Source organism: Heterodontus francisci, chromosome 27, assembly GCF_036365525.1.
Source record: "Heterodontus francisci isolate sHetFra1 chromosome 27, sHetFra1.hap1, whole genome shotgun sequence".
In the NCBI taxonomy this organism is placed as follows: domain Eukaryota; kingdom Metazoa; phylum Chordata; class Chondrichthyes; order Heterodontiformes; family Heterodontidae; genus Heterodontus; species Heterodontus francisci.
The window spans coordinates 56,728,405-56,754,845 of NC_090397.1; the positions used below are offsets into that span (position 1 = coordinate 56,728,405).

At 44.0% G+C, this 26,441-nt stretch overlaps 1 protein-coding gene across 8 annotated transcripts in view; it reads left to right on the forward strand.

Moving 5' to 3' along the window:
- Positions 1 to 21,867, forward strand: part of LOC137384844 (putative adenosylhomocysteinase 3) — a 108,538-nt gene extending 86,671 nt beyond the window's left edge. For 5 of the 8 annotated variants that reach the window (XM_068059407.1, XM_068059411.1, XM_068059412.1 and 2 more), the window contains 8 exons: positions 694 to 782; positions 3,456 to 3,526; positions 4,026 to 4,120; positions 5,597 to 5,695; positions 13,213 to 13,281; positions 17,087 to 17,165; positions 19,159 to 19,279; positions 20,074 to 21,867. In XM_068059407.1, coding sequence (XP_067915508.1) covers positions 694 to 782; positions 3,456 to 3,526; positions 4,026 to 4,120; positions 5,597 to 5,695; positions 13,213 to 13,281; positions 17,087 to 17,165; positions 19,159 to 19,279; positions 20,074 to 20,080 — 630 coding nt within the window. In that variant the 3' untranslated portion in view covers positions 20,081 to 21,867. Of the gene's footprint in view, positions 1 to 693; positions 783 to 3,455; positions 3,527 to 4,025; positions 4,121 to 5,596; positions 5,696 to 13,212; positions 13,282 to 17,086; positions 17,166 to 19,158; positions 19,284 to 20,073 lie in introns of those variants that run through there. The other 3 variants (XM_068059409.1, XM_068059413.1, XM_068059415.1) reach the window with 1 other exon arrangement.
- Positions 21,868 to 26,441: the final 4,574 nt, after the last annotated feature.

The window sequence follows — 26,441 nt, forward strand, 5'->3', positions numbered from 1 at the left end:
CTATTTTCATTAGTCGTTGAGTTGTTAACTAGAAAGCATAAATTTAAGAACAAAAAGCGAGATTGTTAGGACATGGAGTGCCCTGCCAGAAGCATTTGGAGAAACAGAATCCACTTAAGTGATAGTTAAAGAACAAACCATGAAGCTGTCCACTAATGTGAATAGACCCCTGGGATGCAGCATTTGGTCTCGTAAGGTAAAAGCTGCAAAACAAATGATGTCCTGTTACTTTTGTGTTTTATGATGAAAGAGAAAATACTGGCTTTTCAGAAAATCTCCAAAAACATTAAGTCCATCCACTCAAACCTGGATTCTTCCACTGCAGCTGTAGTAACGGTGTGAAGTTTGGTTCCTATTTCGCTGGGTGTAGAGGGATGTGAATTTGATATTTGAGAATAGATGAAAATTAAGATCTTATTTCTGGTTCAAAGGGTGAACTATATGGCCTTTTAATGATCCAATTTAGCATCATAATGGATCTGTTTACAAACAGTATAAATAAAGCTACCAATGTTGGCCTTTCAGCATGGAGTTTTCCTTTGTGTCAATCTAGAAACCATCAAAATGGTTGCAACATGTAGCTTAATCAGCAAGGACAACCTACGGTAATTTTCATTTGGAAATTATGCTGTATTGATGGCTATGTTTATTCTGACCAAATCATTGGCCATACAAACTTGTGTTGCTTTTCAGGTTGGAAAGGGCTGTTGTGCTGCTTTAAAGGCAATGGGGTCCATAGTGTACGTCACAGAGATTGATCCAATTTGTGCTCTGCAAGCCTGGTAAGGACCTAAAATTAGAATGCTGAGTATGTTTGTACATATTTGTTAATGGAGATACAGGGACTTGCAGAAATTTAAAACTTATAGACTGGTTATGGAACATACAACATTATCCAGTTTAATATGCTTACTCATGACTGCATTAATTTCTTCATGCACAATGCATTCTGTCATGGTGAAGTCACCTTTAGTCCATATGTGTGGATGTCTGTAATATAGATAGCAGCTAGTGTTAACTTGACACCAAGGACTTAAATAGCATTCACTGCAAATAGTATCTTTATTGGTAACATGATGAGAGACGATTGTGTTCTTGTTGGAAGGGATGGCAGTTTGAGGAGAATTTGTCCTAGTGTTTAATTACAAACGATTGACTAGTTTACAGTTGTGATAAGCCCGAATATAACATTAATTGACACTCTTTGACTCTCTGCTGGATACGAATAGGCAGTAATTTTTGATAATTAAATCTTATAGGATATCATAGAATGGTTGCAGCACAGAAGGAGGCCATTTGGCCCATTGTGTCCGTGCCAGCTCTCTGCAAGAACGACTCAGCTGGTCCCACTCCCCTGCCTTTTCCCGGTAGCCCTGCAAGTATTTTCTATTCAGATACTTAACCAATTCCCTTTTAAAAACCATGATTGAATCTGTCCCCACCACACTCAGGCAGTGCATTCCAGATCCTAACCACTTTCTGCATAAAAAAGGGTTTTCCTCATGTCGCCTTTGGTTCTTTTGCTATTCACCTTAAATCGGTGTCCTTTGGTTCTTGACCCTTCAGCTAGTGGGAACAATTTCTTTCTATCTATTCTGTCCATACCCCTCATGATTTTGAACACCTCTATCAAATTTCCTCTCAGCCGCCTTTTTAAGGAGAACATCCCCAGCTTCTCCAATCAATCCACAGAACAGCAGTCCCTCATCCCTGGAACCATTCTCAAATCTTTCTATGCCCTCTGTATGCCTTCACATCCTTTCTAAAGTCTGGTGCCCATAATTGGACACAATATTCTAGTTGAGGCTGAACCAGTCTTCATAAATGTTCTTCATCACTTCCTTGCTTTTGTACTCTATGCTTCTATTTATAAAGCTCTGGATCCCATATGCCTTATTAAACACTTTCTCAACCTGCCCTGCCACCTTCAAAGATTTGTCCACATATACCCCTTATCCCCCTGCTCCTGCATCCCCTTTAGAATTGTATCCTTTATTTTATAATACCTCTCCTTGTTCTTGCGACCAAAATGTATCATTCGCACTTTTTTTCACGACTGTATTTTAAACTTATTTGTATGTTTCATTTTTACATAGAAGACTGGCCTAATTCTTCATTCCAGTTTTTCATCAGTTTGATGCGATTATGAAGGGACTAGGTTAGCATTGTCCTTTGGGGAGTTCTCTTAGATTTTATAAAAGATTCCAGGGACTCCAAATTTTCAAGATGAGGTCCATGGAAGTTGAACAGAATGATACGAGACATTTAATTGATTCAGGATGCTGCAGCTCGGGTCCTCACCCACATCACCCTTGGTTCGTGCTGAGCTGCAGGGATTCCCTGTCTCCCAGTGAAGTGACTTCAAGCATCTCATCTTCAGTTTGAAATTCTTCCATGTATTTCAGCAGTAATCTCCATCCCTATTTCCCCACCAAATACCGGGTTTCTCTTTGTTCCCTCCTTACCATTGGTTGCCAGTCTTTTGCCACTACACCCTGTCCTCCTGAACTTCATCCTTAAATCCCTTCACCTTGTCACCTTCCCTGCTTTAAAAACCTCTTTAAAAGCTCTTAAAATTTAGCCAAGAAGGCTGGATATCTGTTTACCCTCCTAATCAGCATCTACTGTTTCCCTCCGCCCTTTAAAGCACTATGTATAGAAATGTAAGCTGTCTCCTTTCACAAGTGTGTTCACGCTGCTGAGATATGATCCCTCTGGTGTATCACCCAAGTGATCATTCTTTGTGGTTAAGCCTAGAGTGTGAGCAGTTTGGGAGTCTAAGTCCCAAATGCTGACTAATAATCCTTGCTGTTAATTGAGGATGGAATCATACAGCTGTGATGTTCCCCATTGTCGAATAGCCTACCAACACTTTAGCCTGTGAAGTGTCTGTGGAATCATATCTTAGTATGAGTTATCACCATCAGAAGAGAAGTAGTAAGCTGTGGCATCAGCTGACGTCGTTTGCCTGTACCCATGCACTGTATTGTATGCCTCAATTTTCCATATAGCAGCTAGTATAATCCATATCATCTGCAAGCACTTCAGTTGAACGTTCAACAATAACATGGTGGGGAAATTGACATGTGAAAATGTCTGGGCTTCTTTTGTGCCCCTCCTAACACCAGCTACTGAGAGAAATAGTTCAGGTGCAGATTAGTAGACCTGCAACTCTTGCGCCCACTACAAAAAAAAACTCATCTAGCTCACAGCTTATTCTCCTCTGCTCTACTTGCTGTGTGCCACTCCTGTGACCTTCGATGCATCATTTCCCTAGTTGCAGCTCATTGTTTGGCAAATAGTGTCCCCCTACTCTATCATCCTCAAAATAGACTGACTGTGGCAATGTTTAAGAGCAGAAACACCAAATCAGGCAGACTTGTTTCTGAACTCTGTCTTTACCAATGTGACATAACCTTTGCATACATTGATGCAGTTCTACCTTTCCTTTGCAGTATGGATGGATTCAGACTTGTCAAATTGAATGAAGTCATTAGACAGGTGGACGTTGTCATTACTTGCACAGGTAAAGGATGAATAATCACATTTGTTTAAAGTTGATACAGATTCAATATAGCAAGCAGAAGTTCAAGTTGGAATTACAGTTGACCACTGATTAAAGTCTACTTTTGCTTGATTGATTTCTTTTTTTAAATGCTTTAATCCTCATTAGGATTAGATAGTTAAGGATTAGAAAATTTTAAGGTTTATTCAGAAAAAGCACTTAATATTTATTTGTGAAAATCTAATTTTAATTCATTTGTAGTAAATTTCATAGGTCTGTGCTTCAATGTGAAACAAAGAGAGTTTGACAAAGCTTTACCGATACTGTTCCCTATTCCACTGCTGAAATAACCAGAAGGTGCCCAAGGACAATCTGTGTTAGACCTCACTACTTTGAGTCATTCAGGACTTCTGACCATTCAGTTCAACATCCAATGTAAAGCATTTGCAATTACATATCTATATCTTGATAAAGCAACTGTCTTGTGAGTTTTAATGCTAGGCATCTACCTCGTCTTTAGGTAACAAAAATGTCGTGACCAGAGAACACCTGGATCGCATGAAGAATGGTTGTATTGTCTGCAACATGGGACATTCCAATACTGAGATTGATGTGGTATGTAACTAGGTGTAGTGTAACTCAACATACAATTTTCCAACATTAGGATCAGTTTGGAATGTAACTGGGTGTGAAATAACTGAACAAAATCATTTCAATATTGAGATCTATGTGATGCACATTGAGTGTAAAATAACAACTTTTTTTTATTTGTTTGGGGGATGTTGGCATCGCTGGTTAGGCCAGCATTTATTGCCCATCCCTAATTGCCCTTGAGAAGCTGGTGGTGAGCTGCCTTCTTGAACTGCTGCAGTCCTCTGAGTGTAAGTATATAAACAGTGCTGCTAGGAAGGGAGTTCCAGGATTTTGACCCAGCAACAATGAAAGAACGGCAATATAGTTCCAAATTAGGATGGTGTGTGGCTTGGAGGGGAGTTTGCAAGTGGTGGTGTTCCCATGCATCTGCTGCCCTTGTCCTTCTAGGTGGTAGAGACTGTGGGTTTGGAAGGTGCTGTCGAAGAACTTTGGTGAGTTGCTGTAGTGCATCTTGTAGATAGTACACACTGTTGCCATTGTGCGTTGCTGGTGGAGGCAGTGAATGTTGAAGGTAGTGGATGAGCTGCCAATCAAATGGGCTGCTTTGTCCAAGATGGTGTCGAGCTTCTTGAATGTTGCTGGAACTGAACCCATCCAGGCAAGTGGAGAGTATTCCATCGTACTCCTGACTTATGCCTTGTAGATGGTGGACAGGATTGGGGAGACAGGACGTGAGTTCCTCACTGCAGAATTCCCAGCCTCAGACCTGCTGTTGTAGCCCAGCATTTATGTGGCTGCTGCAGTTCAGTTTCTGGTCAATGGTGACCCCCAGAATGTTGATAGTAGGGAAATTCAGCTATGGTAATGCCATTGAACGTCAAGGGGAGATGGTTAGATTCTCTCTTGTTTGAGATGGTCATTGCCTGGCACTTGTGTGGCACAAATGTTACTTGCCACTTATCAGCCCAAGCCTGGATGTTGTCCAGGTCTTACTGCATATGGACATGGGCTGCTTCAGTATCTGAGGAGTCACGAATGGTGCTGAACATCGTGCAATCATCAGCGAACATCCCCACTTCTGACCTTATGATGGAGGGAAGGTCATTGATGAAGCAGCTGAAGATGGTTGGGCCTAGGACACTACCGTGAGGAATTCTTGCAGCATTGTCCTGGGACTGAGATGATTGACCTCCAACAACCACAACCATCTTCCTTTGTGCTGGGTATAAATCCAACCAAAATATTCCCAAACATGTAAGTTGCGGAGCACATTCCTCCTCTATGCTTATTATTTTTCCACAACTATTCTCCCACCCTCCAGTCAGTGGTGCTCCTGACTCCATCTGTGAATAGTTTTATGGATACCAACATCCTTCTGGCATAACAAATGGCTATTTAGTTTGGATGTAACTTCCCCACAGACAAACATTTTCAGTGAGAAGAGCTGCTATATATTGCTGCCTCAGTAATTCCATTATTTTCCCCCTCTCCTTTCAGGTGAGCCTTCGAACTCCAGAGCTCACATGGGAGCGTGTTAGGTCACAAGTGGATCACGTCATTTGGCCAGATGGGAAAAGGATTGTGTTGCTAGCTGAGGTAATTGTGTCTTTAACAATCTGTTCAGTTTACCGCTTGTTTGTATAATTTGTAAAAACCTGTTCAACTATTTTTCTGTGTCAACTCTCTGACGGCTATAACAACTTGTATTTGTAAAGCACTTTTTAATGTAAAAAAATGTCTCAAGACGCTTCAACAGGAGCGTTATGAAGCAAAATTGGACATCAAGCCACATAGGCAGAGACAAAATTCTTGGTTAAAGAGGTAGGTTTTAAGCAGCATTTTATAGAAGAAAGTAGTAGAGAGGCAGAGAAGTTTAGGGAGGGAATTCCACAGCTTAGAGCCTATGCAGCTGCAGGCACAGCCATCAATGGTGGAGCATTTAAAATCAGGGAAGCTCAAGAGGCCAGAATGAGAAAAACACAGATCTCAGAGGGTTGTGATGCTGGAGGAGATTCGAGATAGGAAGAGGCGAGGCCATGGAGGGACTTGAAAACAAGGAGGAGAATTTTAAAATTGATGCATTGCTTGACTGGGAGCCAGTGTAGGTCAGTGAGAACAGGGGTTATGGGTGAATGGGACTTGGCATGAGTAAGGCAACAGGCAGCAGAGCTACTGACCACATATCCAAGCCATCACGAAGGCTGCCTATTTCCACCTCCATAACACTGCCTGCCTCCTCCCCTGCCTCCACTTATCTGCTGCTGAAATCCACACCCATGCCTTTGTTACCTCTAGCCTTGACAATTCGAAAGCATTCCGGGCTGGCCTCCCATATTCTACCCTCGGTAAACTTGAAGTCATCCAAAACTCTGCTGCCTGTTTCCTTACTCATGCCAAGTTCCATTCACCCAGAACCTCTGTTCTCGCTGACCTACACTGGCTCCCAGTCAAGCAACGCATCAAATGTAAAATTATCCTCCTTATTTTCAAGTCTCTCCATGGCCTCGCCTCCTCCTATCCCGAATCAGTAGCTTATCCCAGGGTCAAATATTACACCAAGATTGCAAACAATCTGGTTTAGCCTCCGACAGTTCCCAGGGAGACAGATGGAGCCAGAGTTCCCAGTGGGGATTGAAGACAATGGCTCTGGTCTTCCCAGTCTTTGATTGAAGAAAATTTCTGCTCATCTAGTACTGGATGCCAGACAAGCTGTCTGATAATTTAGCAACAGTGGAGGAGTTAAGAGAGGTGGTAGTGAGGTAGAGTGGGTGTTGTCCGTGTACATGTGAAAACTAAAGCCGTTTTGATCAAAGAACAAAGAACAGTACAGCACAGGAACAGGCCATTCGGCCCTCCAAGGCTGCACCAATCTTGATGCCTGTCTAAACTAAAACCTTCTGCACTTCCGGGGACCGTATCCCTCTATTCCCATCCTATTCATGTATTTGTCAAGATGCCTCTTAAACGTCACTATTGTACCTGCTTCCACCACCTCCCCCGGCAGCAAGTTCCAGGCACTCACCACCCTCTGTGTAAAGAACTTTCCTCGCACATCCTTTCTAAACTTTGCCTGTCTCACCTTAAACCTATGTCCCCAAGTAACTGACTCTTCCAAACTGGGAAAAAGCTTCTGACTATCCACTTTGTCCATGCCGCTCATAACTTTGTAAACCTCTATCATGTCGCCCCTCCACCTTCGTCGTTCCAGTGAAAACAATCCCAGTTTATCCAACCTCTCCTCATAGTTAATGCCCTCCAGACCAGGCTACATCCTGGTAAACCTCTTCTGTACCCTCTCCAAAGCCTCCACGCCCTTCTGGTAGTGTGGCGACCAGAATTGCATGCAATATTCTAAGTGTGGCCTAACTAAAGTTCTGTACAGCTGCAGCATGACTTGCCAATTTTTATACTCTGTGCCCCGACCGATGAAGGCAAGCATGCCGTACGCCTTCTTGACTACCTTATCCACCTGCATTGCCACTTTCAGTGACCTGTGGTCCTGTACGCCCAGATCTCTCTGCCTGTCAATATTCCTAAGGGTTCTGCCATTTACTGTATACTTCCCACCTGCATTATACCTTCCAAAATGCATTACCTCACATTTGTCCGGATTAAACTCCATCTGCCATTTCTCCACCCAAGTCTCCAACCGATCTATATCCTGCTGTATCCACTGATAATCCTCATAACTAACCGCAACTCCACCAACCTTTGTGTCGTCTGCAAACTTACTAATCGGACCAGCTACTTTTTCCTCCAAATCATTTATATATACTACAAAGAGCAAAGGTCCCAGCACTGATCCCTGCGGAACACCACTAGTCACATCCCTCCATTCAGAAAAGCACCCTTCCACTGCTACCCTCTGTCTTCTATGACCGAGCCAGTTTTGTATCCATCTTGCCAGCTCACCTCTGATCCCGTGTGACTTCACCTTTTGTGCCAATCTGCCATGAGGGACCTTGTCAAAGGCTTCACTGCCCTTCCTTCATCAATCATCTTTGTCACTTCCTCAAAAAACTCAATTAAATTAGTGAGACACGACCTCCCCTTCACAAAACCATGCTGCCTCTCGCTAATAAGTTTGTTCGTTTCCAAATGGGAGTAAATCCTGTCCCGAAGAATCCTCTCGAATAATTTCCCTACCACTGACGTAAGGCTCACTGGCCTATAATTTCCTGGATTATCCTTGCTACCCTTCTTAAACAAAGGAACAACATTGGCTATTCTCCAGTCCTCTGGGACCTCACCTGTAGCCAATGAGGATACAAAGATTTCTGTCAAGGCCCCAGCAATTTCTTCCCTTGCCTCCCTCAGTATTCTGGGGTAGATCCCATCAGGCCCTGGGGACTTAACTACTTTAATGCTTTGCAAGACACCCAACACCACCTCCTTTTTGATAATGAGATGACTGAGACTATCTACACTCCCTTCCCTAGGCTCATCATCCACCAAGTCCTTCTCTTTGGTGAATACTGATGCAAAGTACTCATTTAGTACCTCGCCCATTTCCTCTGGCTCCACACATAGATTCCCTTCTCTGTCCTTGAGTGGGCCAACCTTTTCCCTAGTTACCCTCTTGCTCTTTATATACGTATAAAAAGCCCTGGGATTTTCCTTAATCCTGTTTGCCACTGACTTTTCATGACCCCTTTTAGCCCTCCTGACTCCTTGCTTAAGTTCCTTCCTACTGTCTTTATATTCCTCAAGGGATTCGTCTGTTCCTAACCTTCCAGCCCTTACGAATGCTTCCTTTTTCTTTTTGACTAGGCTCACAATATCCCACGTTATCCAAGGTTCCCGAAACTTGCCAAACTTATCCTTCTTCCTCACTGGAACATGCTGGCCCTGGATTCTAATCAACTGACGTTTGAAAGACTCCCACATGTCAGATGTTGATTTACCCTCAAACAGCCGCCCCCAATCTAAATTCTTCAGTTCCTGCCTAATATTGGTATAATTCGCCTTCCCCCAATTTAGCACCTTCACCCGAGGACTACTCTTATCCTTATCCACAAGTACCTTAAAACTTATGGAATTATGGTCACTGTTCCCGAAATGCTCCCCTACTGAAACTTCGACCACCTGTCGGGGCTCATTCCCCAATACCAGGTCCAGTACGGCCCCATCCCTGGTTGGACTATCTACATATTGTTTCAAGAAGCCCTCCTGGATGCTCCTGACAAATTCTGCCCCATCCAAGCCCCTAGCACTAAGTGAGTCTATATAGGGGAAGTTAAAATCACCCACCACTACAACCCTGTTACCTTTACATCTTTCCAAAATCTGTCTACATATCTGCTCCTCTACCTCCCGCTGGCTGTTGGGAGGCCTGTAGTAAACACCCAACATGCACCCTTCCTATTCCTGAGCTCCACCCATATTGCCTCGACCCCTCCGAGGTGTCCTCCCGCAGTACAGCTATGATATTCTCCTTAACCAGTAATGCAACTCCCCCACCCCTTTTACATCCCCCTCTATCCCGCCTGAAGCTTCTAAATCCTGGAACATTTAGCTGCCAATCCTGTCCTTTCCTCAACCAAGTCTCTAATAGCAACAACATCATAGTTCCAAGTATTAATCCAAGCTCTAAGTTCATCTGCCTTACCTGTTATACTTCTCGCATTGAAACAAATGCACTTCAGACCACCAGTCCCGCTGTGCTCTGCAACATCTCCCTGCCTGCTCTTCCTCTTAGTCTTACTGGCCTTATTTAATAGTTCCCCCTCATTTATTTCACTTGCTGTCCTACTGCTCTGGTTCCCACCCCCCTGCCACAGCAGTTTAAACCCTCCCGAGTGACGCTAGCAAACCTCGCAGCCAGGATATTTGTGCCATCCAGTTTAGATGCAACCCGTCCTTCTTGTACAGGTCCCATCTGTCCCTGAAGAGATCCCAATGGTCCAGATATCTGAAACCCTCCCTTCTACACCAACTGTTCAGCCACGTTTTTAGCTGCACTATCTTCCTATTTCTAGCCTCACTGGCACATGGCACAGGGAGTAATCCTGAGATTACAACCCTAGAGGTCCTGTCTTTTAACTTTCTACCTAACTCCCTAAACTCCCCCTGCAGGATTTCGTCACTCTTCCTGCCTATGTCATTGGTACCAATGTGTAGCACAACCTCTGGCTGTTCACCCTCCCCCTTCAGAATGCCCCCTGTCCGTTCAGAGACATCCTTGTCCCTGGCACCAGGGAAGCAACATACCATCCTGGAGTCTCTTTCACGTCCACAGAAGTGCCTATCTGTGCCCCTGATTATAGAGTCCCCTATAACTATTGCTCTTCTGTGCTTTGTCCCTCCCTGCTGAACAATGCCAGCCATGGTGCCACTGCTCTGGCTGCTGCTGCTGTTTTCCCCTGATAGGCCATCCCCCCCAACAGTATCCAAAACGGTATACTTGTTAGAGAGGGGGATAGCCACATTGGATTCCTGCACTGACTGCCTGCCCCTTCTAGCGGTCACCCATCTATCTGCCTGCACCTTGGGTGTAACCACTTCTCTAAAACTCCTGTCTATGACGCATTCTGCCACCCGCATGCTCCTCAGTGCATCCAGTTGCCGCTCCAACCGATCCATGCGGTCTGTGAGGAGCTGCAACTGGGTACACTCCCTGCAGATGTAGTCGTCCGGATTGCTGGAAGCGTCATGGACCTCCCACATCTCACAGGTGAAGCACTTCACCCCTCGAACTGACATTTCTAGCACTAATTAATAAATTAATTTAAAATAAATAAATACTTATTAAATCCTTACTAAATTGTTATAATTAACTATATGGTCCCTAGTGCTAGATTCCTACTATAAATATTAAATGCTAACTAAATACAGTAATCTCCTCCCTCTGGTTTAGTTACTCTATTTATTAATTAGTTAATTAGGGTTTTAATCAATTTTTATCAATGTTTTATTTTCAAATTCAGTTTAAAAAAAAATTCCCTACCAGCCAATCAGATCACAGCTTTCCTGTGATGTCACTCAGCTTTTTTACCGGAGTTAAGTTTTTTTTATGCTTACCGGTCCGGAACTCCGCCCTCCGAGTCTTCTCCCAGTCAGCTGTGTTCTTTGGAAACTCTTGGCTCCCCTCACTCTGAGGACAGGTAGGAAATGAAAGGAGCTCCTCGCTCCCTCCTTACCGAACTTCCTCAGTTACCAAACTTCCACTGTAGCACTCTAATGCAACCCAAGTCAGCACTCCAGTGCAGGTCTCTTTATTTAAGGAAGGATGTGAATGCATTGGAGGCGATTCAGAGGAGGTTTACTCGATTGATACCTGGAATGAGCGAGTTGTCTTACGAGGAAAGGTTGGACAGACTGGGCTTGTTTTCACTGGAGTTTAGAAGAGTGAGGGGAGACTTGATTGAAGTATACAAGATCCTGAACGGTCTTGACGAGGTGGATGTGGAAAGGCTGTTTCCTCTTGTGGGGAAGTCCAGAACTAGGGGGCACTGTTTTAAAATTAGGGGTCACCCTTTTAGGACAGAGGTGAGCAGAAATTTTTTCTTTGAGGTTGTGCGACTTTGGAACTCTCTGCTTCAGAAGGTGGTGGAGGCGGGGTCATTAAATAATTTTAAGGTGGAGGTTGATAGATTCTTGGATTCACTCAGCAGGTCTGGCAGCATCTGTGGAAAGAGAAGCAGAGTTAACGTTTCGGGTCAGTGACCCTTCTTCGGAACTGACAAATATTAAAAAAGTCACAGATTATAAACAAGTGAGGTGGGGGTTGGGCAAGAGATAACAAAGGAGAAGGTGCAGATTGGACCAGGCCACATAGCTGACCAAAAGGTCACGGCTCCGTGACCTTTTGGTCAGTTATGTGGCTTGGTCCAATCTGCACCTTCTCCTTTGTTATCTCTTGCCCAACCCCCACCTCACTTGTTTATAATCTGTGACTTTTCTAATATTTGTCAGTTCCGAAGAAGGGTCACTGACCCGAAACGTTAACTCTGCTTCTCTTTCCACAGATGCTGCCAGACCTGCTGAGTGAATCCAGCATTTCTTGTTTTTGTTTCAGATTTACAGCATGCGCAGTATTTTGCTTTTATTATTATGTTGATAGATTCTTGTTAGGCAAGGGAATCAAAGGTTATCGGGGGTAGATGGGAGTGTGGAATTTGAGACACAAACAGATCAGCCATGATCTTATTGAATGGCGGAGCAGGCTAAAGGGGCCGAATGGGCTACTTCTGTGCCTAATTCTTCTGTTCATATGATTTGGGAGGCGACAACATGTTGAGTGACTTCGGAGAGGAAAAGTAGGTTGGTGATGGGGTGGTGGTTTACAAGAATGGTGGGGTCAAGGGTTGTTTTTTTGAAGAAAAGGGTGATGACAGCAGATTTAAAGGAGAGAGGGACAGTACCTGAAGAGAAAGAACTGTTAACATTATCAGTTAACATGGGGACCAGAAAGGGAAGTTGTGTGGTCAGTAGTTTAGTGGGAATAGGGTCTGGGGAGCAGGAGGTGGGTCTCAAGGACAAGTTGAGCTGAGAGATAGCATGAGGGGAGATAGGAGAGAAACTAGAGGAAATTTGGCCTGGGGAAATAGTGGAAGGGAATGAAGCAACAGAGGCAGCTGATTGGATGGTCTCAATCTTAGCGATAAAGAAGGCCATGAGCTCCTCGCACATTGTTGGAGGTGAGGGTGGATGAGGCAGAGGTGAGGAGTTTAAGAAGATAGTTTGCAATAGAGAAAATAAATTTATTTTTATTAAAGGTTGGAATCTGAATCATTAACTTACTTTTTGCTTTAATGTGATACTGCATCATGATTCCAAGTATTGATGATGATGCTTGGGGGGTGAGAGGCAAGGAAATCACTCCTCCAAGTCCTCCTCAAAAGGTGACTAATAGGGAAGTCATGGGGAACTCTACATTTTTCCAAGATGGATAGCATGGGCGGGCAGAATAGTTTCCTTCATCTGTACCTATCATAATCCAAAATTGTGCTTTTAGGCAATATGATCTGTTTATGAAAACTGAGAAATTAATAGGAGTAATCTCACTGTGAGATTGAACCTTGGCTCCTGAGATGTATCCTATGCTCAATCTTATTTCAGGCTAGAATATTTGCAGCTGAGTAACCCGTTGCCCTACTTTTTTTTAAATCTAGGGACGACTGCTTAACTTGAGTTGTTCCACAGTCCCTACCTTTGTGTTGTCGATTACTGCTACCACACAGGTAAGGGGTGGCAGGAAATCCTGCTTGTGTTTTACAGCACTGAATTGTTAACAATGGAATGGAGGTGTGTACTGTGACACGGGTGCACTGAACACCTTTAGCAAATATATTAATTCCTACACTGATTCAAGAGTCATTTATCTTATTATAAATTTTAAAATGCTAAACTCTCAAATTGATATTTTTGAAACTGGTTGTTTTTTGAAGTAAATGTTGCATAATGTCTTTAAGCTCCCCAATCTATATTCATGGCCATCCCCTTGACCTTGCCATCTCACATGGTCTTGCTAGTCCCATCATATCAATCACAGATTAGGCCATCTCTGACCACTTCCTTGTATCACTCTCCATCCACATTCCCCTTCCATGTCCCAACCCTACCTCATTCTATATCCGCCTCTGGAAAAAAACTATCCCCCAATTCACTTACGGCTGAACTTTAAAAATACCAACTTTCTAGCTTTTGGCCCTACATTCGCCATGACATTTGTAGCCACTGATTTTCTCAAACACACCCTCACCTCTACCTTGGATGGCCTAGTCCCCAATAAAGCCATTACTCTTTCTCACCCTGGCTGTTCCCCCGGTATGACCCTCATCTCCGGTCCCTTAAGTCCAAGGGCTGTAGACTTAAATGGATATTGTGGACAACTGGTTTAGCCATCACTGTCTGATCTGGCTGGACCACATAAAGCGCCATCAGGTCCTGCTCTCGTCTGTTGAAACTACTCAGTATTCCAGGTTCATCCTGGAATACATAGATAAGCTCCAGCTTCTTTTCTGTACTGCAAACTGTCTTCTTAAACCCCTTTCCCCTGTCTCCTCCACCCTAACCTCCAAAAATAAGTATGGGGAGCACATGGACTTCTTTGTTACTAAGATTGAAACTATCCAGCAGCTGTCTCTGACACTTGCTTCCCTTCCACTAGCCCACTGGGCCAAACTTGCTCTAAAGCTCCCCCCACTGCCCTAGCCCTGAACTTGTGTCTTTCTCTTGTTTCTCCCTATCTCCCATCATGACCTCTTCAAATTCATCCGTGAAACCCACCTCCTGCTCTCGAGTCACAAATGACATCCTATGTGATTGTGACAAAGGTAAACTTTCCTTCCTCGTCCTTCTCGACCTGTCTGCAGCCTTTTACACGTTTGACCACACCATCCTCCTCCAACACCACACCACTGTCGTCCAGCTAGGTGGGACTGCCCTCGCCTGTTTCCATTCTTACTAACTGATTGTATCCAGCGCATCCCTTGCAATGGCTTCTCTTCCTGCTCTCACACCATTACCTCCAGTGTCTCCGAAGGAACTATCCTTGGCCCCCTGCTTTTCCTAGTCTGCGTGCTGCCCCTCGGTGGCATCATCCGAAAGCACAGCGTTAGTTTTCACAGGTATGCTGACGACATCCAGCTCTACCTTATCACCACCTCTCTCGATTCCTCCACTGTTTCTAAATTATCAGGTTTCTTATCCAACAACCAGTATGGATGAGCAGAAATTTCCTCCAGTTAAACATTAGGAAGACTAAAGCCATTGTATTTGGTCCATGTTCCAAACTCCATTCCCTAGTTATCGACCCTGAGACTTAAAACGGACTGTTCACAACCTTGGTGTCATATTTGACCCTGAGATGATCTTCCGACCACATAATCGCGCCATCACTAAGACTGCCTATTTCTAGCTCAATAACGTCACCTGACTTCGCCCCGCCTCAGCTCGTCTGCTGCTGAAACTCTCGTTCATGCCTTTGTTACCTCTAGGTTTGACAATTCAAACACCCTCCTGACTTATCTCCCATATTTCTACCTTCCGTAAACTTTGAGGGCATCCAAAACTCTGCTGCCCATGTCTTAACTCGCACCAAGTCCCGTTCACCCATCACCCCTGTGCTCACTGACCTACATTAGCTCCCAGTTAAGCAATGTCTTGATCTTAAAATTCTCATCCTTGTTTTCCAATCCCTCCATGGCCTCACCCCTCCCTATCTCTCTAATTGCCTCCAGCCCCACAACCCTCCGAGATATGTGCCATAGAGCAAGGTACTGAGGACACAGGCTTGATACACTCGGACTTTTGTGTTCCGTGTCAGTGCGTCATTTTCCCACACTCTCTTGGCCAGTCTGGACATAGCAGTGGAAGCCTTTCCCATGCGCTTGTTGATTTCTGCGCTATTCACAGTATGATGCTTGATGCATGCTGTGTCTACACATTGTACCTGGATGCCAGACCTTATTGTGCTAACATGGCACAAAATAGCAGTTGTGCCAATGGCATATTTAGTAGATGCACTGTCCATTGTGGTATTAAGCATATGTTCTATTGCCAGTCAGTTCTTAGCTGGGATCTCAGCTAGAATCGCGGTGGAGATACTATAATTGGCTTCGATCTCCTTGAGCTAGAGAGAAGGAATCTCAGCAAGAGTTTTCACTACTGATAATCTTTTCGTAAACCTCTACAGAAAATTGCACACAATTGTGACTTACTTATAATCACTTCCACCGTCAAACATCTTATCCGTTCTTGCCATTGGTGCTCACATGTGAAGAGCAGTTACTCAGTTGAAGCCTTAAGAGGACGGCTGGCAACTGTACCCGAACCAAGTTGGCATTTTCAGTCGTAGATGGAGGAGGAAGACATTAATAAAATTTGTAGTATTTTATGTAGAGCTTGTGTTCTGGGCTGTTAATTGGAGTTGGGGGGGTGGTGGTGGGGGGAATATTGATTAATACTGGCTAAATACAAAAGTCCGAGTGTATCAAGCCTGTGTCCTCAGTACCTTGCTCTATGGCAGCGAGGCCTGGACAACGTATGTCAGCCAAGAGCGACGTCTCAATTCATTCCATCTTTTGCTGCCTCCGGAGAATACTTGGCATCAGGTGGCAGGAATGTATCTCCAACACAGAAGTCCTTGAGGCAGCCAACATCCCCAGCTTATACACACTACTGAGTCAGCGGCGCTTGAGCTGGCTTGGCCATGTGAGCCGCATGGAAGATGGCAGGATCCCCAAAGACACATTGTACAGCGAGCTCGCCACTGGTATCAGACCCACCGGCCGTCCATGTGGCCGCTTTAAAGACGTCTACAAACGCGACATGAAGTCCTGTGACATTGATCACAAGTCGTGGGAGCCAGTTGCCAGCGATCACCAGAACTGGCGGGCAGCCATAAAGGCGGGGCTAAAGTGTGGCGAGTCGAAGAGACTTAGCAGTTGGCAGGAAAAAAGACAGGAGCGCAAGGGGAGAGCCAGCTGTGTAACAGCCCCGACAAACAAATCCTTCTGCAGCACCTGTGGAAGAGCCTGTCACTCTAGAATTGGCCTCTATAGCCACTCCAGGCGCTGCTCCACACCACTGACCACCTCAGGCGCTTACCCATTGTCTCTCGAGATAAGGAGGCCAAAGAGAAAGAGAAGAAGAGAGAATTTTCTTCAGACGCAGGTTATTGCAGTCATCGTATGTGAGTTAAGGGCTTCCTGAGTGTAACTGATACCCATGTGTGTTGTGCTAAGGACGAAATAATTAAAAGTCCTCTGCCCAGACTATACAAGGAAGGACTATAGTTCTGTATCAGGAATAGCTGCTAGAAGCCACAAGGCTTTAATTCTTCTGGTTGTTAATTGGCAGTTGAATGAAAGCGTCTGCCCCAGTTTAATGCCAATCAGATTCTTTTCTTCCAAGCTTTTAACTTTTGAACTCTCAATACTCAGGTTGAGATCAGATCATTTTGGCACCATCATTTTTGTTGTACCTGTATTTTCGCTGTTTGTTTGTACAAACTCTACGAATTAACATTTCCTTTGTCCTCAGGCACTGGCAATGATAGAGCTGTACAATGCCCCAGAGGGACGGTACAAGCAAGATGTCTATTTGCTGCCTAAGAAGATGGGTAAGTTCCAGAATGTGTGCAGGCATGTTTGCTGCACTCCGTGCTCTTAAGGTGACCAGGCACAGCAGATCTAGGGATTGAATCCAAAAAATCCACAGCATTGAATGACTTGTTATTTAAAATAAACTGGTGAAAGAGAATCAGGAAAAAGAGAACTCCATACAAACAAGAAATAAGTTATTTGTGAAATTTCTACATAGTGTGTTCTCATGCATTGGCCGCAAGGGGAAAAAAAAATCCTTTTTAGTTCTCCATATTTTGCGCCCCAGCTGGTGGGGGGCGGGGGGGGAAGGGCCTGCACACCAGTTTGTTTCTTTATTCGTCCTTGAAATGTGAACTTCGCTGGCAAGGCCAGTATTTATTGCCCATCCCTAATTGCCCTCAAGAAAGTGGTGAACTGTCGCCTTGAACCGCTGCAGTCCATGTGGTGTAGGTATCCCCGCAGTGCTGTTAGGGAGGGAGTTCCAGGGTTTTGACCCAGCAACAGTGAAGGAACGGCGATATAGTTCCAAGTCAGGATGGTCTGTGGCTTGGAGCGGAACCTGCAGGTGGTGGTGTTCCCATGCATCTGCTTCCCTTGTCTCCCAAGGTGGTAGAGGCTGCAGGTTTTGAAGATCCCGTCGAAGAAAGCTTGGCAGGTTGCTGCATTGCATCTTGTGGATGGTACACACTGCTGCCACTGTGCCAGTGATGGAGGGAGTGAATATTTAAGATAGTGGATGGGGTGCCGATCAAGCGAGCTTCGTCCTGGATGGTGTCGAGCTTCTTGAGTGTCGTTGGAGCTGCACCCATCCAGGCAAGTGGAGAGTATTCCATCATACTCCTAACATGTGCCTAGTAAATGGTGGACAGGCTTTGAAGAGTTAAGGGGTGAGCTACTTGCCATAGAATTCCCAGCCTGTGATCTGCTCTTGTAGCCATAGTATTTATATGGCTGTTCCAGCCATGTCTGTGTTCAATAGTAACCCCCAGGATGATGTTGGTGGGGGATTCAGCGATGGCAATACTGTTGAAATTTAAGGAGAGATGATTAGATTCTCTCTTGTTGGAGATGGTCATTGCCTGGCACTTGTGCAGCATGAATGTTACTTGCCCCTTATTAGCCCAAGCCTAAATATTGTCCAGGTCTTGCGGAATGCAGGCACAGACTGCTTCAGTATCTGAGGAGTTGTGAATGGGACTGAACAATTTGCAATCATCGGTGAGCATCCCCACTTCTAACCTTATTTTGGAGAGAAAGTCATTGATGAAACAGCTGAAGATGGTCTGGTCTACGACACTACCCTGAAGAACTCCTGCAGCAGTTTCCTGGGGCTGAGTTGATTGGCCTCCAACACCACGATCGTTTTCCTTTGCGCTAGTTATGACTCCAACCAGTGGTGAGTTTTCCCCCAATTCCCATTGACTTCAATTTTGCCAAGGATCCTTGATGCCACACTCAATGTCAAGGGTAGGCACACTCACCTCACCTCTTGAATTCAGCTCTTTTGTCCATGTTTGGACCAAGGCTGTACAAGAACAGACTGAGGTAATTCTTTTACTTTATTTATCCTTATTTGGAAACTGCTTGATCCCACTTGTAAAACAAGCGCACGCACACACGCAGATGGAGACGGGCACGGACAAGGGGACACACAGACACGCGCGGAGAGAGATGTACACACAGGGCACACCAGAGAGAGCAACACACACATACGCCCACGACAGGGCACCCGCACACACACTAGAGACGGGAACTGTCAATATCAGCAGCTTGCCCTCTGATGATTTGTGACCCGTGTTTTTCCACAGGCCCATCAGAAGCATTCAGTTTTTGATTCCTGCAGGTCAAGTGGCAGTGAAGGACTAAACTGTTACTGAGCTACTGTCAGTCTAAAAGTTATTAAAACTTTTCAAACTTATTTTGGTTTTAAAAAGTTATTTTTCAAAAAGTTCCATTATATTTGTTTTATGGGATTGCTGCTGCTGAATGTACTGTTAACTCATTTTTCAGATGAATATGTAGCAAGTCTTCACCTCCCCACATTCGATGCACATCTCACAGAACTGTCGGACGAACAGGCAAAATACTTGGGTTTGAACAAGAATGGGCCTTTCAAGCCAAACTATTATCGGTAAGAGGCCAAAAAGCATGTTAAAACTACAATATTTGGGGTATGATAAGTTCGGCTGTTGATGGGTGGATGATGTGAATTTAATGGCAGGGCAGGGGATTATCTGGACCTTCTCAATAGAACTGCGGCTGAAACACGTTGTTTATAAAATCCTTGAGAGAAGCTAAAAATGCACACATCTGGAAGAGAAAAAAGCAGTTGCGTTTCAGACCTAATGGAGTTCCCAGTTTTGAGATGATCATATTCATTTTCTGATTACAAATCATATCCACAATGGCTTCACAATTGGTTTGTGACATTTTTTCATTATTGAGGTTTGAAGTGGAATATTTTTGCACCTGAGCCAGCATCAAACACTTTGGCCAGATAGATAGCATAGTTTAGATTGAGATTAAAATTCCCTCTACACTATAAAGCACTTCCTAGTCAGATACAGCATGGATCTTTTACAGAGTGCATCTCCAGCTGTACCCCAGCAAGCACCTCCAGGGCATAAATAGCTTGCATTTGGTGCAGAAAAAAGCTACTTCTGGACCGTCTGACGACGTGCTCTGAAATGCAATCTAGCATCAACACTGCATGTGTGTATAGGGAAAAGTCACTAGAGAAAATGAAAGGAGGAAAAATGAGTAAAGATTCAATCTGTAACTCCAGAAGGTCTTCAAGGAATCAATCATTCCTAAATGTGGGATGAAGAACTTTGTGTAGAGCTGATTCCTCTCTTCTACATTGCATTAAAGATAGTAACTGATGAAGCATTGCTGATGCATTGTTTACTTTGTTCTTTGTCTTAGGTATTAAATGCAAAACAATAAGAGAAACAAACAAGAGCCTTTCATCACTACTGTACAGGATTAAAACCTCTGATTTAGAGCTGGCCTTGAAGTAGTCTAGGTATATGGTCATTTATTTATTTAAATAGAATGTGTATAATCCCAGCAGACGGTTTTTACTGCACTGGAAGATGAAAAAAGTGTTTCTGCTTCATGATATTTTTTCTCTTCTATTGCTATAGTGTTTTAAAATAATTAATTAGTAACGTCCTAGCAATGAAAACAAAGTATCAAACCGTCAGCTGTTTTAAAAGTTTTAAGGTGCACATATTCCAGTCTTTTTTGGTCTTTTATTTGTATTTTGTTGAGTAAAAGGCAAAGAAATGGTTAAATATTTCAGATTTAGAATATCATTATGGAATTCCTCAAAGGTTTTATTTTAAAACAAAGCCTGAGCCTGGAGAACTCAAAAATTAAAACTTGTCACTTATGTTTTGTTTTTGAATCTTTTCTACAAATCGGCTCCACCAGACTAGGTTTTGTCTGACTAGTCGGGTAGCATAGCACTTAAAATTCCTTCTTTACAGTGCTGCTGTTCTTGACACAAGTCCCTGGCACTGTTCGCCTATTGCAAACATGATCTGCCCTCAGCTGGGGCATTAGATTTGAGTTGGTGGAGCTTGTGAACCCCAGAACAGTCTGTGGGATTGACTGGGTCACCGGATGTTGCATGGGTGATCTGCAGACCCTTCGCCCATCTTTATTTCTTTAATAAAACAGAGTGAGCTGTATGTTCATTCTGTGACTGGACTCAACATGCAAGTGGAATAAAGATGCATTTTGGCGCAGCAGTTCTTAAATGGAAGGGCTGAATTATCAGCTGTTTTAAAAATAGAACCTGCATTTGTTTGCCTATCAGTCTGTTTATATCGTGCAACACCATGAAAGATAGTCTTTGGTGTTTGATGCCAATGTGTTTTTGATTTAATTTATTATTCCATCTCTCCCACCATCCCCAGAAGCTTCAAATGGTACTAGCTGTTACAAACTGTTAGCTGATGGCTAAGACTCGTGATTTGCCCTCTGCCAGCCCGACATTTTCATTGATTTTGGGACTTTCATGCAAGTTGTACTGCAGCAAATCTCCTGTCCAGGCAGTAAATGGAGAAATGTTGCAGGATTTGTCACTGGTTAGAAGCATAGATGTTTACAGCACAAAAGGGAGGCTATTCAGCCCATTGCATCTGTGCCAGCTCTCTGAGCTATATATAGTACATCATTCCTCTGCCCGTTTTACATTTTTCTTTTTTGTACTGTGACAAATCACTTGCCCTATCGATGGCTACCAGTCTAATTATTTGTCAGAAATATATATGTTAAGCAAGTGCTGTTTTATTTTAAACATTTGACCACACCTATTTTAGGACTCCAACAAACATCTTGACTCTATGCGTTTCTGCAAGCTGCTTCATATCTTTTTTTTCAAAACTGATACTTGTATGTGAATCCCAGCCTGTTTTATTGGTTTATGATTTTTAATTGTTTTGATTATGGAGAAGGGGTGGCAGTGAATGTAATTATTATCATCATATGTAACAAATAAAAGTTTGAGGAAAAAAGGACACCAGCAACCTGCTTAGGAGAGCAGAAAAATCAACCTCTAAAAGAAAACAAAATCACCTGTTTATCTGCACATACTGAGTTTCAAAATTGAGGTAACTATTTTAAGTACTGTATTAATGGTCAAGTATTGTAGTAGATGAGCAATAATGAATCTGTAATCATAAACCCAAATAAAGTGTTGATAAATTCAAAGTGTTTTCTATGGGTTTTTTCTTTCTTGCATCTCATTCATTTTCCAGTGAGCCATATTTTGATTTCCAACCTTATTTCAATTCTTTTTCCTCCTCTTCATCCCTCCTTGTGTCCACATTCGGAGAGTGAGATAGACCAGCTCACTGACACCTCCTTCAGGGTACAATCTCTAGCCAGCCCACCAGGGGTTGTGCCTTTGCAGTGCAGGAGGTACCTTTCTCCATCCCCTGCAATGACCTGAGGCTTTCTAAATGCTTCAAGAGCAAATCTGATGATGAGATGTAAATTAAAGACTTAAAACTCCAATAAGGTTTCAGTTCGTGAGCTACGATTAGCAGCCGATTTTGAGTACAGGGCATGGAAATTTCTTAAATATAAACCAGACATCAAAAGGCTGAATCTTTCCAATATTTTCACTTGGCTTTTATGTCCAAAACTCGTGTGTGTACACCCTATCCCACATTATGTCCCACTTCCCTTTCACTCTGTCCTCACCAACCTTCATTGGGGCCTCATTTCTCCCCCCACCAGGCATTTATTTCAAAATCTCTGTCCTTTCGATGCCTTTGCCACTCCCCAAGTCTGCAACATGATCCAACCCGAAATGCGAATGTCCTTTACTGTTCAAACTCTGCTACCTTTGCAACCCTATCCACTCCACCTTCATTGCAAAGTCTTTAGCCGTTTTGGCCCACATTCTTGCATGATCTTAAATCCCTCTGCTTTGCTCCTCTCCTTTCCAAAGGCTACCTCAAAACCTACCTCCTTGACAATGCCTGACCATGTGTATACACTGCTGACTTGCACAAATTTCCAATTCAGAGTAACCATCAGGTTGTGACATCTTTACCTTTGACCCCTGTCAAGTAGAAACAGGAGATGACAAGTTAACTCATGACGCACCTGATTTCTAGATGTAGAGGCCCAGGACTAAGAATACAATAACAGCCCCAAAGTGCTTAGTCTTTTATTAACCCTTTCAAGAACTTTAAACATTTTTTACTTAAAATAACATTGGCCTATCAATTCAGTAGAGGATCTAATTGGCTGATTCAAATTGTGGAGATTGGCTGGGAGATGTTCTTCTAGTAAAAAGCTACAGCTCATTGTATAATTGTAGCTAATGAAAGCAGAAGGATTCAATAGGAGTTTTTTTGATTGTGTGATTCAAACAGCATAGTTTTTAGGGGGCCTTAAGCTCACAAATCAAAGTTAATGGACACTGTTAACAGTGGGAGGTGTAGTCCAGGAGTAGAAACCCTAGGGACTTCGACCCCAGGAATTTGAAAGAGATTGTCGACGCTGCCCCAGTATTTTGAGTGGGAAAACGGATTGATAAATGAGTGACAGCCTGCTTATTCCATAACTGAGGTTCAGCCTCGGGTGGGGGAAAAGGGGTCGCAGAGCCTTTGGTGCTTAGCAGTACCTGAACGAAGCCAGATGGTGCCAGAAGATTCTTGGTGAAGCACCATGCTGAGTGAGCTAGCGCAGCATGTCTACTAGGCAGCGCTGGAATCAGGACAAGATCACAAACCGTTCACAGAGGACTACATAAGGACTAACAAGGCAAGGGAATATACAATGGATGGTAGGACCCTAGGAAGTACAGAAGCTCAGAGGGACCTTGATGTACTTGTCCATAGATCACTGAAGGCAGCAGCACAGGTAGATAAGGTGGTTAGGAAGGCATATGGGATACTTGCCTTTATTAGCTGAGGCATAGAATATAAAAGCAGGGAGGTTATGATGGAGCTGTTAGGCCACAGCTGGAGTGCTGTGTACAGTTCTGGGGCACCACACTATAGGAAGGATGTGATTGCACTGGAGAGGGTGCAGAGGAGATTCACCAGGATGTTGCCTGGGCTGGAGCGTTTCCTCTATGAAGAGAGACTGAAAAAGCTCGGGTTGTTTTCCTTGGAGCAGAGATTGAGGTGTACAAAATTATGAGGGGCATTGATAGATTAGATAGGAAGAAACTTTTTCCCTTAGCGGAGGGGTCAATAACCAGGGGGCATAGATTTAAGGTAAGAGGCAGGAGGTTTGGAGGGGTTTTGAGGAAAAAAAATTTCACCCAGAGGGTGGTTCGAGTCTGGAACGCACCGCCTGAAGAGGTGGTAGAGGCATTTAAGAAGTATTTAGAGGAGCACTTGAAACTCCATAGCATACAAGGCTATGGGCCAAATGCTAGAAAATGGGATTAGAATAGGTAGGTGCTTGATGGCCGGCACAGACAGGATGAGCTGAAGGGCCTGTTTCTGTGCTGTATGACTATGACTTGGCAATGGCTGTATTCATGAGGCTCACTTTAGAGGCCTGCTCAGGTCAGGAAAAAAGAACCTGACCGAACAACCATGGACCCGAGCCTGACCTGGCCCGAGTCCCTCCGATTTTGCCCCAAGCCCGACCTGACCATCCCTTTACTCACTTTTGGACTCGGAATCTCCACGAAGCTGTGGTGCATGCGTGATGATGTCATCATGATGTCACTCGCTCACAGCGCAGACTCAGTTTCAAGATGGTAAAAGCGGGGGGGGTGTGGCATTGTTAATCAAGGAGAGTATTACGGCGACAGAAAGGACGTTTGAGGACTCGTCTACTGAGGTAGTATGGGCCGAGGTTAGAAACAGGAGAGGAGAGGTCACCCTGTTGGGAGTCTTCTATAGACCTCCGAATAGTTCCAGAGATGTAGAGGAAAGGATAGCGAAGATGATTCTCGACAGGGGCGAGAGTAACAGGGTAGTTGTTATGGGGGACTTTAACTTTCCAAATATTGACTGGAAATACAATAGTTCGAGTACTTTAGATGGGTCAGTTTTTGTCCAGTGTGTGCAGGAGGGTTTTCTGACACAGTATGTAGACAGGCCAACCAGGGGCGATGCCACATTGGATTTGGTACTAGGTAATGAACCCGGCCAGGTGTTAGATTTAGATGTAGGTGAGCACTTTGGTGATAGTGATCACAATTCGGTTAGGTTTACCTTAGCGATGGGCAGGGACAGGTATATACCGCAGGGCAAGAATTATAGCTGGGGGAAAGGAAATTATGATGCGATTAGGCAAGATTTAGGATGCATAAGATGGGGAAGGAAACTGCAGGGGATGGGAACAATCGAAATGTGGAGCTTATTCAAGGAGCAGCTACTGCGTGTCCTTGATAAGTATGTACCTGTCAGGCAGGGAGGAAGTTGTCGAGTGAGGGAGCCGTGGTTTACTAAAGAAGTTGAAGCGCTTGTCAAGAGGAAGAAGAAGGCTTATGTTAGGATGAGACGTGAAGGCTCAGTTAGGGCGCTTGAGAGTTACAAGCTAGCCAGGAAGGATCTAAAGGGAGAGCTAAGAAGAGCAAGGAGAGGACACGAGAAGTCATTGGCGGATAGGATCAGGGAAAACCCTAAGGCTTTCTATAGGTATATCAGGAATAAAAGAATGACGAGAGTTAAATTAGGGCCAATCAAGGATAGTAGTGGGAAGTTGTGTGTGGAATCAGAGGAGATAGGGGAAGTGTTAAATGAATATTTTTCGTCAGTATTTACAGTAGAGAAAGAAAATGTTGTCGAGGAGAATACTGAGATTCAGACTACTAGGCTAGATGGGATTGAGGTTCACAAGGAGGAGGTGTTAGCAATTTTGGAAAGTGTGAAAATAGATAAGTCCCCTGGGCCAGATGGGATTTATCCTAGGATTCTCTGGGAAGCTAGGGAGGAGATTGCAGAGCCTTTGTCCTTGATCTTTATGTCGTCATTGTCGACAGGAATAGTGCCGGAAGACTGGAGGATAGCAAATGTTGTCCCCTTGTTCAAGAAGGGGAGTAGAGACAGCCCTGCTAATTATAGACCTGTGAGCCTTACTTCGGTTGTGGGTAAAATATTGGAAAAGGTTATAAGAGATAGGATTTATAATCATCTTGAAAAGAATAAGTTCATTAGCGATAGTCAGCACGGTTTTGTGAAGGGTAGGTCGTGCCTCACAAACCTTATTGAGTTTTTCGAGAAGGTGACCAAACAGGTGGATGAGGGTAAAGCAGTGGATGTGGTGTATATGGATTTCAGTAAGGCGTTTGATAAGGTTCCCCACGGTAGGCTATTGCAGAAAATACGGAAGTATGGGGTTGAAGGTGATTTAGAGCTTTGGATCAGAAATTGGCTAGCTGAAAGAAGACAGAGGGTGGTGGTTGATGGCAAATGTTCATCCTGGAGTTTAGTTTCTAGTGGTGTACCGCAAGGATCTGTTTTGGGGCCACTGCTGTTTGTCATTTTTATAAATGACCTGGAAGAGGGTGTAGAAGGGTGGGTTAGTAAATTTGCGGATGACACTAAGGTCGGTGGAGTTGTGGATAGTGCCGAAGGATGTTGTAGGGTACAGAGGGACATAGATAGGCTGCAGAGCTGGGCTGAGAGATGGCAAATGGAGTTTAATGTGGAAAAGTGTGAGGTGATTCACTTTGGAAGGAGTAACAGGAATGCAGAGTACTGGGCTAATGGGAAGATTCTTGGTAGTGTAGATGAACAGAGAGATCTTGGTGTCCAGGTACATAAATCCCTGAAAGTTGCTACCCAAGTTAATAGGGCTGTTAAGAA